At 37.0% G+C, this 12,155-nt stretch overlaps 1 protein-coding gene across 1 annotated transcript in view; it reads left to right on the top strand.

Annotated features, from left to right (window-relative positions):
- pnt (ETS transcription factor pointed) overlaps positions 1–12,155 on the top strand; it is a 152,300-nt gene that overhangs the window by 51,058 nt on the left and 89,087 nt on the right. Inside the window, exon 2 of the mRNA XM_089092561.1 lies at positions 2,898–3,014. Coding sequence (XP_088948687.1) covers positions 2,898–3,014 — 117 coding nt within the window. The remainder of the gene's footprint in view (positions 1–2,897; positions 3,015–12,155) is intronic.

The following is a 12,155-nucleotide window of genomic DNA, read 5'->3' on the forward strand; positions in this document are numbered from 1 at the left end:
ATTTTGTTATTATAGCGCTTAGTTCAGAATAGGCCATAAAGTAAATTGTTCGCAATTTTTTGTAAAAGATACCTCTTTTGTGGCCGTACCTTACTTATAACCCGTCGATCACCCATTCGTGACCTCAATCAAGAGATAATAACTAGTAGCTAATAAAGGCGTTTGAATCCGTCGGTTCTTGATACAACTGGACTAGTAATCTTGCCAGAGAAAATTGCTGCTGTTTAGTTTAGATGAGTTTTTACCCCATTATTACTTTACGCCTATTATCCACGCCCTCTCCTGTTAATGGGCTGCTCTTGAGAGATGGTCTGTTGTTTTTTTATTTCTGTTTTTTATGAGAAAGGGTGTTGCTGCTTCCCATAAACAGTCTGCTTCCGAGTGTTTGGTCACGCAATTATCACGACTAATTCATAGACTAACTTTTTAAGTTCGTTTCCTCCTACTATATCCCATTATTTTTTCTTCTTTTTCGTTATGCCTTTTGCTTTGGAATCTAGAGTTTAGTGTTAACATTGTTTGGGTGGTGAAGGCCTCAAGGTGGGGATGGTTTTGTGAAAACCAAGACTGAGGACTTTCTCCGCATAAAGGAGCTGTTTTTCAATACTCTTCTTCTTCTTCCACTTCTCCTTATTCTGTGTGAACTAGCTTCTTTACTGGTTCCTTTTCTCTTAAATAGGCACATAATCATTGTTAGGGGCCTTCGGGCCCAAAGTATGTCCTTATTATTAGCCTACTTTTGCAGTTTTTGAACTTCTCCCTTCCTCAAAATTTACCCTGTGCATATGCCTGCTCGTAATCGTAACGTTTGTTCCTTTCTTTGTCTCTTTGTTCCTTTCTTTGTCTCTTTGTTCCTCTCTTTGTCTCTTTGTTCCTCTCTTTGCCGTTCGAGGGATCACTCACACTGTTCCAACTGCTGTACATCTTAGAGTGCAAAGTGTGTTGCACAGTTCTGCCACGCGTGGCACAGTTTTGCTAAGCTTTCCACATTCTGGTCACGATTGGCACACATCACATGTGTACGTGATTTCTGAAAGTTGGCACCCCTTTGGGTCCGTCGTAGGGGTGAATCTATCCTCATTTAGACTTGCCCCTATAATTAAAATACGTTTTGAATCTTTTCGAGCTTCTACCACCCCCGAAATAAAACTTGACTGCTTCCACGTAACCTCTTGATCCCTTCTTAGAAGTGATTCTTGCCCCATTTACATAGATAAATTGAACTGTATAGATGATATTCTTTAATTTTTTTTTATAAATCCTACTGAGTAATCTATTGTTTTACAATTTATACTACATATTGGGGGCTCAAATGAATAAACAGCGGCAATTGCAAGTAAGGTGCCGCTGGGGGGCAAATCATACCATTAACCAAACACCTTACGATGCTAACTAACTGAGCGCAACACGTTCAAAGCGGATGACAATGTGCACTCAGTAAGTCTGAAATATAGCAAAAGATATGTGAGCACTTTCAAAACAGACCAACTATCTTGGACCATAGTTATAACCTATGTTAATTCAAAAAACGGAACTAAATCGTCTATATCAACAAATGAAAATATAGAGGTTTTGATAGACACTTGATGTTGTTTAAGCAACGCTTTAGTGGTATTTAAAAAACATAGGCTTTGTTAAAAATTATTTAACCAGTAGCGATGAATACGTAAAATATGTATGTATAAGAATTTGGTACTTGTGCCTTATATCCTACACACGAAAGAAGTCAAGTGAGGTTAGTGCTAATGAAATAAAAATAAAATAGGATGAAAATATAATAGATTAGAAATAAATTTGGGCTATATATTTGCACATTAGGGGGGGGGGGGGTAAAGCATAACATGTATCAAATACGTAACCTAACCTAGGTAACATTCCCCCCAACCCCCCCCCCCAAAAAAAAAAAACATTTTAAATATTGTAAACGCAATAAGAAGTCACGCTTTGCGATCCATTTATCCATTGCTAATACCCGTTTGACTGTTTTCCTGTAGTATTTCTTTGTACAGTCTATAGCGCTGTGTAAGATATAATGCGCAAGTACCAAGAATTTCAGTATAAAGAAATAAATAACTGTACATAAAGCGTTATAAATTAGCTTACGTCCTTAAAAAAGTTGTTTATGCACAATACTGCATTGCCAAGGACCAAGGCTGTATTGAGGAGGGTTAGAGTTTGACCCCCCCCCCCAAAAAAAAAATATATTTGTCCGTCTCGTAAAAAACGTAACAAAAATGAATATAAACAAATTTTTGATGCGATTTTAAACTATTTTTTTTACCCCCCCCCCCCGAAAAAATCCTTTCGTAACCCCCCCCCCCCACCCCCTAAAAAAATTCTTTTATAAATCCCCCTCCCCGAAAAAAATCCTCGATACGGCTTTGGCAAGGATCCAAGCACTTAGCCTTTATTTGCTTTCAAGTTTTTAGATACATATCCACCAAATGTAGTTCGTTCGTCTCAACGTTAGTATTGTTGCCTATATTCTAATTCTGATTTTGTGCATAAAACCAGCAATTGGCCCTTATAATCTTATAACAAGCAATAAAGCTGGACTTGGATCAAAGTTGAAGAAAACTACCCCAAGTTTGTCCTAACACTCCGCCTGATTTACTATGAGGTGGGCAACTGTGTCCCATCCTCCTCAATAAAATATCGGTTTAATATAGAATTTCATTTATTATTGTTTATTTAAGCATTGTGTCTTTCATCTGATGTTTTGACTAATACCCCCTCCTCCAAATATACTCTATAAGGTTGCTTTGAATTATTTAATTATAATTTATTATATCCAATGATATTTATATTTAATTATATTTATATTTAATTATATTTAATTAATTATAATTAAGGTATATTTAATTATAATTTAATATACCAATCCAATTGTTTTTTAGATTTACCGGCTCAGGTGCCGCCATTAACCCCTGGAACAAATAAGAAAATGACAGAAGCCTTAAAAGCGTCATTTGCATCATGGGAAAAGGAACAAGAACAGCTCAATATCCCCAAAGGTAATTATTTTTGTAGAAATCAGTTGCTGTTATCACTTGTGAATAACGGGATCACAGTTTTCAAAGAGCAAGGAACTTACGTAGCTATTCGGCTGGAATAATTTAAAAGACGTTATGTGACATTTTGAGCGAAAATGTGGCTAATTTGCAATTTCTTGCTAAACTTTTTTTTGAAAAGTTGCGCTGATTTGAATACTTCAACGCGCGACCAGCTCACAGAAGCACCAAAATGGTGCAAATTCGTGCCAAATTTGTGCTACCTGTTGTACATCTCAGAACACCAAGTGTGTCGCTCAGTTCCGTAACGTTCAGTTCCGCAAATTTTTTATATTTTGGACTTCTGTATTTTAAAACAGTTTTAATCGTTTGAACCACTTTCGAAGTTCAATTTTTAACTCTGAACTCGAAAATGGAACCAGATCCTTACTAATCATTGGGGTTAGAGCAACTGCAATGTCATTTATTTTGACAATTAGCGTAGTGAAAATTAGATGGTCAAGGACAGTACAGATTGGATTGTGAACGGTAATCCATTTATTTTGATAATCTGACAATCCCAATTTGGTATCTGTGTCGTCAAGTGAAGAGACAGTGATTTACAGTTAAAATAAAACATAACCATTGACATGTTTCTTTTCTAACAAAATCATAAGGTAGTTCTGAGACTTATACAGGTGGATGTCTTCGGGTCTGCTCCATTTATACCCCAGAAGTTCCCGTAATAGTTTTAATCGATTTCCCTATATTTTTGTCACAATTTCCTAGCTTTAGGCCCAGCGCCCACAGGGCAACTGTTTCAAGACAGCGGTTGTAAACTAGTCTCATCTGCAACTGGTTTATGACCAGTTTACAACCAAAATGAAACGTGTTTCCGCCTCCGGACGTGAGTGTTTGTGAGTCAGTTCGTCAGTTGTGTTTATTTAATTGAGCAGTGCAGTGTCGTTAACTATGTGGAGTTCCGACGAGGAAGACTTAATTGATTACTATGAGTACCGCAGATTTCGTAGGGTTCAGAGGGAGTATTGGGTCCATCCCTACTTGGAAAAGAATGCAAAGTCTCCTTTGTTCTTAGCAGCAAAAGAACTGTCTAACAGATAGAAAATTTATCGTATTTTACGGAATGTCGAAGGAATCTTACCTGGAGTTGACAAGGATTGTACGTCCGTTCGTCGAAAAATGGATACAAATATGAGGGAATGTGTGCCTGCAGTAGTTTGTTTAATTTTGTTTAGTTTCGCACGTTCAATTCCTGGTCTGACATGTTGAGAGCCAAAATAATTGGACAATATCAACGCGGCAGCTCTCGAAAACGTGTGGGACAACACTCCAACGCAACGCAACTGTGACCACGGCTGGAGGCTCAAACGCAACCGGTTTTAGACGGATTGGAAACCGGTCTCATCTGGATTGCCTCGTGGGCGGGCCCCCACTCTACTTCGAGGCCACGGTTACAAAACAGTTGCATGCGCAATCGGTTAGCAGTTCTAGTCTCAAAACAGTTGCCCCGTGGGCGCTGGGCCTTAGGGTAGGTGGTTTTAAAACTTCACTATTTACATGAATACATCTTTAAAAAAAAATTATTCACTCAATGATGAATATTTGGATACGAAAGAAATTTAAACTGAATATTTTAGACCGATAGGATGACAAAAGTCTCTTGATTCTTTTGATAATTGCTAAATGATTAGTGGCTTGCGGTAGCCGAGATTCCCTTTTGTGAAACACAGCTTGTTTTTAGAACAAAAGATAGCTGTTTATTTTTTTCAATTCTTTACCTTGCTGACAAGCACGGGCGCGGTATAAAAAGTTTTGCATGGTTACCTTTTCACTACACCCATGCCGAAATGGTCTACCGGCCAACCTTGTCGGGAAAAGACTTAAGTTTTATTATTACTATCTAGGAGGTATTTTTTTATTTACCAATGTTTGAATAAAATTGAGGGGGTGCCAACTTTCAAAAATCGCGTTCAACGGGTGGGGCATGCCAAGCGTGGCAAAAGTGTACCAAGTGGCGTGGCGAAATTTGGCCACGCGTGGTGAAACTGTGTCAAGCGTTGCGAAGATTTGTCACGCATGGCGAAATTGGGCCACGCGTGGTGAAACTGTGTGACACACGCGATGCTCCGAAATGTATACCAAGTGACAGAAAATGGGAAACTCTTCGAATAAAATCAATAGAGAAAATGCGACGTTCTGTTATTTCCTTACCGCCAATTAGGCTTTTATTTTGATATGTTTTAAGTTGTGACTATTTTAGATTTCTGTGTAGATCGAACCTTGGCACCTATGTCTGTGTTTGCATAAAAATGATGGCGCGTCATTTTTAGTTGCTGCGATATTAATATGCCGTTTATTATCCTTGATTTTTTTCTTTTTGTCACGAGGCATCAAAAAATCCTCGAGTTCCATCAAGACGAAAAGGGACTTCTAAAATAGGTTCATAGGTAGGATGAAGTTTTCGGTTCGTCCTTCCCCGCCGAAATCTCGAGCTTTGTCTGATCACTCGTATCATTTCTTATATTTTACATATAATTTATCTATGTTAGGCACTTCTTTCGAATTCGGAATCCATTTCCCCTAGTCTTTTTCCTTAAATAAAAACCCTGGGTAATTACTTAAGTAGATTCAATGCCTTAAAATTAGTTAGCGAGCCTCAGCGTCGGCTGACCATCTCAAAGGCAAAGGGGCCCATTTCCAAATTCTCCCAGGGGCCTAGCTACCATCGAAACCTGTCGAGAATCTGCGGTTTGAGTATAAAATTTGATGGAAAAGACAAACAAATGTTACGTCCCCTTTGTAGGCAATGTTTTCAAAGCGGGTAGCACCACAGGGAACTCACATAGCTATCAAATTGCTCAAATGATGTCCCTTTAACTGGGGTGGATCCAGGTAGGGTCGGGGCCCCTGACCCCCCTTCTAGATTTTCTGGTGCCCTCATTCCGCTTTTTATTTTTTTAAATAAACTTGTCAATTTGGTCAATTATTTTTGTCCTTGTCATATTCCCCCCCCCCATATTTTTCTCTAGATCTGCCTTTATCCTTTGAGCTGATATTTATCGTTTTCCCAGCTGCTAGGCTAGAATATTTTAGGGACTGCCCTTTCCTGAACTTTAGAAAGAAAATTCCTCTCCGTCTCATCGAAAAAACAAGGCTCATACTTTATAATGTTGGAAGTTTCAACTAAAACTGAATGTCTCTATCTCCGGCACGATACGTTAAATGGTTATTCTAAGATTTTTGGGAAAGTAGTTGTCGCCATCTAGGTTTCTATCGTTTAGTCGGTCTCTTATAAGTTTTGACAACACCTTAAATGTTTCTAAGACTAGTTTTTTATATTTTTCTCGTATATCTCAGGCTTGTTCTCAATTATCTGAAATTCATATATCCAAAGGCCTTATTGGTAGACCAAAGGATGGCCATGTCCGTTTCCTAGGTATCCTCCTTGATGAAAATTTATCTTTTAAACACCATATTGATTTGATTGAAATGAAGGTATTCAAAAAGCTCGGTATTCTAAGAAAACTCAAGCATATTTTTCTAGGACCAATTCTAAGAATCCTATTTCATAACTTAAGTCATTCCTGTGTTCCCTGTATGGATGTCTACTTTCCCTTCTTTTCTCAAACCGCTTTCGAATACTTACGATAAAGCTATAAATCTTTTTCAGGATGTAAATCGTTCAGCAACTAAACCGCAACTAAACCGTTATTAAAAAACATTATATTCTTTCCTGTGCGTTTTTCGCTTTTCTTCAGCTCCATGGTGATATTTCTAGGTCCCTTAGATTTACGTCTTCTTTTGTATCTGATTGGTCAAATTATCAGCTCTATAGTTATCTAAATATCCCAATTCCGCATACACCAACAATAAGATCCGATTTTAATCCTTTTGTTGTACGTCAGTTGACATGAAACGCCCTTCCCGATTCGGCTCGAGAATGCCACTCGTTTGGCACCTTCAAAAGACTAGTTATTTTGTTTTTTTCATGTGACTAATTTTCCTTACTTTTGCCTGAATAAACTTTACTTTATAGTTTTTATTTGTTTATATTTTATTTTCTTCTCCTTTTTGCTCTTCTTTCAGTAACTGTGAGCATAAGTGTTTTTGCCTTATACGCAGCCTTTCTCGTGTCTTACTTTTGTGTTTTGAATGGTTGGCAATAGTTTTTCATTTAATTGTTTTTCGTTTCTGTTATTCTTTTCTTTTTTTCTGTATAATCTTACTGTGACCAGTGGATTGTAGAAGGATATGAAGATCACCTTTTTGATTTGAGAATAATATGCAGAGAATGAATTATGTTATGCTGTATAAACGTTTGATTAATTTTTTTCGTACTGTTTTTTTTTCTTGTTCTTTTTTTTTATCTCAGTAAGTAATTGGCTATTGTTGGATCTGGGTTTCTTACTCGTATATACTCCCCTAATAACAGGCCAAGGAGCCTTTGGGGGGACTAGCACAGTGTATTATTGTATGTCTATTGATAATGAATAAAATCTTATGTTATCTATCTTACCGCCCAATCATAGTGTGGTCACACAGACTAAAAAAGTTTATAATGGACGAGATACGGGGATCTTTTCAAGTACCCAACTCCCTTAAAATAGTCGCATAAGAATACAGGGAACTGTCACAAAAAAAGAGAAGAAAATATTTAGTCAAATCTTGCGTTTTATGGGGAAAAACTAAGAACTAATAATTATTTTAGGGTACTTGTTAGTAAAACGAAACCCACCAAAGAAGTGAAATTAGGTTAATCCCAAGGGCGGATCCAGGATTTTTTTCGGGGGGGGGGGTACTAATTTTTAACTTTTTTCGGGGGGGGGGCACTAATTTTTGACTCAGTTTTCGACTAATTATACAGATTTTTACCTAGGTTTTACTAATTTTCGACTTACTTTCCGACTCGGTCAAAAAAAATTTTTCGGGGGGGGGGGTGGGTTCAAACCGGGTAACATCCCCCCCCCCTGGATACGGCCTTGGTTAATCCTAATGAAATATAACCTGTATATAACCTTTAATTTATATAATGATATAATTTGGGCTATATATTTGCATATTAGGGGGGGGGGGGTAAAGTATTTGGACAGCGCTCGTAACCTAACCCCCACCCTCTCTAATGTGCAAATATATAGCCCAGATTACAGAAATCTAATGCATTCTGTATAAATTGTATCATCCGTCACTTATTTTTGCAGCTATGAAACCGGTTTTCTGAGGTGTAACCTAAGCGTAATTCTTGAGTGTGTTCCGTATTACTAACAATTACCATTTTTAGTAATCGTTTGAAACTCTACTCCTTTATTACAAATCAGTGAGCGATTGGTATATAAACAGTGTGTATAACGGCTTCACTGACTTCGATCACCCCCCCCCCCCAATATCATCCAGGGTACGGTTCCGCATACATTACTCTTATGTGAGTACCGAAAATTGACATATCACCATAAGGAAAACAAATATTTACATTCTCAAATTAGACGTTTTATTTGGTACGTTTGTTTAGCCACGTAAATTTATTTGAAGTCTGCAATTTAACAACGATAACACCAAATAAGGGTAAAAAACGAAATGCCCAAAAGGGTATAATAATATTGCGCAGCATTAATGCGTCACAAGTTCAAACCGTTTAAAATCCAACATAGTTCTTTATTTTTTTCCAGTATTGATTAAACTATCAAGAACTTGAGGATTACTGTAGAATTCTCTCTACTGCCTTAAGGATCTATTTTACCCTAAGGTAGTGAACCTTTTACAAAAACCCAAATAAGCAAATAATTAACGTTTAGAATACATGAAAAAAAGCCTTGAAACTAAAATAAGTGTTTATTTTTATTTTTTGCTCCTTTAAAAGTTAATGACACGTAGACAATGTAATTACACAATAAATCGCTGCGTAGGCACGTGAACTGATTTTTTCCAGCGGGGGCGACCAATAATAAAATTTGTTCCGGGGGGGGGGAGGTTAATAATAAAGAACACCAGTTTGATTTGATAACTTAAATAAGAAATGCCCAGAAATTCAAGAAAATTTAGGGAATTGATGGAGGAGAGGGAACCCCGAGCCCCTTCTTCTGCACACAGCCATGTTTTTGTGTGAAGTTAGTTGCTTTGCGTCATTCTTTGGTATTAAAAGATCTATCTAAATAGGCACGTACATATGATTTTTTTTTGGGTGGAGTAGGGCAACGGGAAATAAGTTGAAAGCATGAGACATTACGAGGAAATTCGCAAAAAAATATCGAGGTTTCTGAAAGGAACGAACTCGAAGGCCTTCTCTCCCGCCCTGTCCGTCTGATTGTTAGTATGAATTCATAACAATAGAAGATAATCTAATGCTTTGGAGCTAAAATCTTAGGGATTGGAATTACATGATTGCATACCATGTATATTATTGCTCATTGATTTGTTATGAAACGAAGCTTTAATTACTAACAATAAGTGAAAGTTGTGTTTTTCTGATAATACGTCATTAATAGAATAAGAAAGGTTTTGGTCTACTCTTATTCGTGGAATCTTTTTCGTTAAATGGTCGTACTTCCTTTTTAGTTAATCATATTGAAAGTTTCATATTTTATGCCTGCAAAAATAACTATGATAGAATTTAAATTTTATTGCCATCAGTTTCAATTTGCTTTGGTATGATCAGAATGTGAATAATTTTTGCATGCTTGTTTAGAATTTAGTTATTCGATTTGCAGCTTAACTGTTTGAATTGATTCAGATTTCTCTGTATACAGGGGTTTCGAAGTTTTATGCTCCCCCCCTCCCCAACGTGGGAAAAGTAAACTAAATTAATGTTTACTATTCTAGGCCATTCGATGGTAGAAAATTATTTAAGTAAATATTGGAGTATAAAGCGTTTAAGTATTCAAATTTTTTATTAGTTGATCTACTCCCCTTCCATCGTCTATCGAGATCCTGGGCAATTCTTTGAATTGATTTATTTCCTTTTGATGTTTTGCAGACTGTTGCTTATTAAATAAAAGAAACGGCTGTTTAAAAAAAAGTTAAAAGCTACGTTAAAACTCAAACGAACCAAAATTATCCTACACGTAAGGAGGACTCCCTCCCTTCAATCCTCCCTTCAGTCCTTTGGCTGAAACTCGTGCTTTGTGGAAGTATTTAGAGTGCAGGTGCATCATTTTTTGGGGAGGGGGCCAGTTGCCTCCTGGGTTTGTTTGTACCGCTTCGTAGATTTTGAAAATACATTTGTTGGCATTTTCGTTAAAAAATACCGGTGCTTATTTAGAATCCGGTAAACACACGAGAAAGACCGTATCGAAATCTCAAAAATGCTTTATGAAAAACAAGTTTTCGTTGCCTTGTGAGGTATTGCTCACTCCGTGACAAAGATTTAAACTTTAGTTTTTTGGGGTTGAAGGGGCAAAAAAAGGTACCTATGTTAGGTAACGCATTTATTACATGCTATGCCTTATCAACACCCCCCCCCCCTAATGTGCAAATATATAGCACAAATTTGTTCATAAATTATTATATTTTCATCTTATTTTGTTTTATTTCATTAGCATTAAAGAAACTTAACTTCTCGCGTGTTTATCGGATTCTAAATAGGTAACAAAATACCTTTGTTTTGGCATTTTCACAGAAAACAACTACATTTTTGAAAACATATCCTCCCCGCTCCTATATTCTTGTGACATGACACTTTCATTAGAATGCAGCACGTTTAGCCCGACTCACCCCCCCCCCCTCTCACTACCAAAAAAATCCCCCTGAAAACTTCTGTATATTTCCAATAACCAATACTATATGTAAACATTGAGTAAAGTTCATAACTTGCAAACCTTCCCCCAGGGACAGTTGGGGATTAAGTCATCCTCAAAGAAAAAGTTATTGTATTTTTTGACCATGCTGAACAAAATCGCTATCTCAAAATTTTGGTCGGGTGAATTCGAGGAAAAATGAGCGTGGGAGGGGGCCTAGCTGCCCTCCATTTTTTTGTCACTTAAAAAGGGCACTATAACTTTTAATTTCCGTTCAAATGACCCCTCCCGCGATATTTTATGGCCACTGGTTTGATAAGATCACCCCTGGAAAAAAAAAATAAAAATAAACACCCACATCCGTGATATTTCTTCTGGCAAAAAATACAAAATTCCACATTTTTGCGGATAGGAGCTTGAAACTTCTGTAGTAGGGTTCTCTGGTACGCTGAATCTGATGGTGTGATTTTTATTAAAGTTCTATGATTTTTAGGGGGTGTTTCCCCGTTTTTTTTCGAAAATAAGGCACATTTTCCCAGGCGCAACTAAATTTTTATAACTAAACTTGATGAAACTTATTTATTTAAAATCAGCATAAAAATCTGATTCTTTTGATGTATCTATTGGTATCAAAATTTGCGTTTTTTAGAGTTTCGGTTACTATTGAGCCGGGTCGCTCCTTATTTACAGTTCGTTACCACGAACTGTTTGAAAGTCAATAAAAAAAATTGTCAAAAATAGATAAAAAAAAGTAAACGCTTGTGTAGAGCTTTTGACTGAGGGGGCCTGCAACGTTCTTTACATGTAAGATAATTTCTGTTCGTTTTCAGTTTTAATATTGCTGTTTACTTTTTCTGTTGTTTGATCTCCATCATTATGCCAGGCTTTTTTTTTTTTAATAATGTTTCGAGAATGAAAGGCTCATTTAGATATATTTACATCACAGAATAAAATGATGCTCTCTTAAACAGGAGGAGCTTGGCACCCATCCAACTTCATTTTTTACGTTGAAATAGCGTACAAATTCCGGGAAGGAGGGTTGGATAGGCAAAGAATTAGTTTTCAGGCCACGATTTTCAATTTTTCAAGGAGCTTTCTTTGGCACAATTTTGTTGACAGGGACTCGTCCTCCTTTGTAGGTAAGCACATGAATATAATCTTTTGTTTTACTTTCAAAAATATTTTTGAAGCGGGAGAGTAGCTGCCACCCCCTCAGCACCCCTATTGCAACTTTACTACAAATAAATATATTGGTCAAAATGATGGGGGGTCATAGGTTAAAGCCCCTACCATGCGAGTATATATCCAAAACTGTTTATTAAATGTTGTTGGAGTGCGAAAATTTGCCCGAATTTAGATTGTGGAGGGGTCAGAAGGCCTCAAAAAGTGGCATAATCTTGGCGAAAATGGCACCATC

This window comes from Artemia sp. Qi Xiang Cuo, chromosome 7 (assembly GCF_049724085.1).
Source record: "Artemia sp. Qi Xiang Cuo chromosome 7, ASM4972408v1, whole genome shotgun sequence".
NCBI classification, from domain to species: Eukaryota; Metazoa; Arthropoda; class Branchiopoda; order Anostraca; family Artemiidae; genus Artemia; species Artemia sp. Qi Xiang Cuo.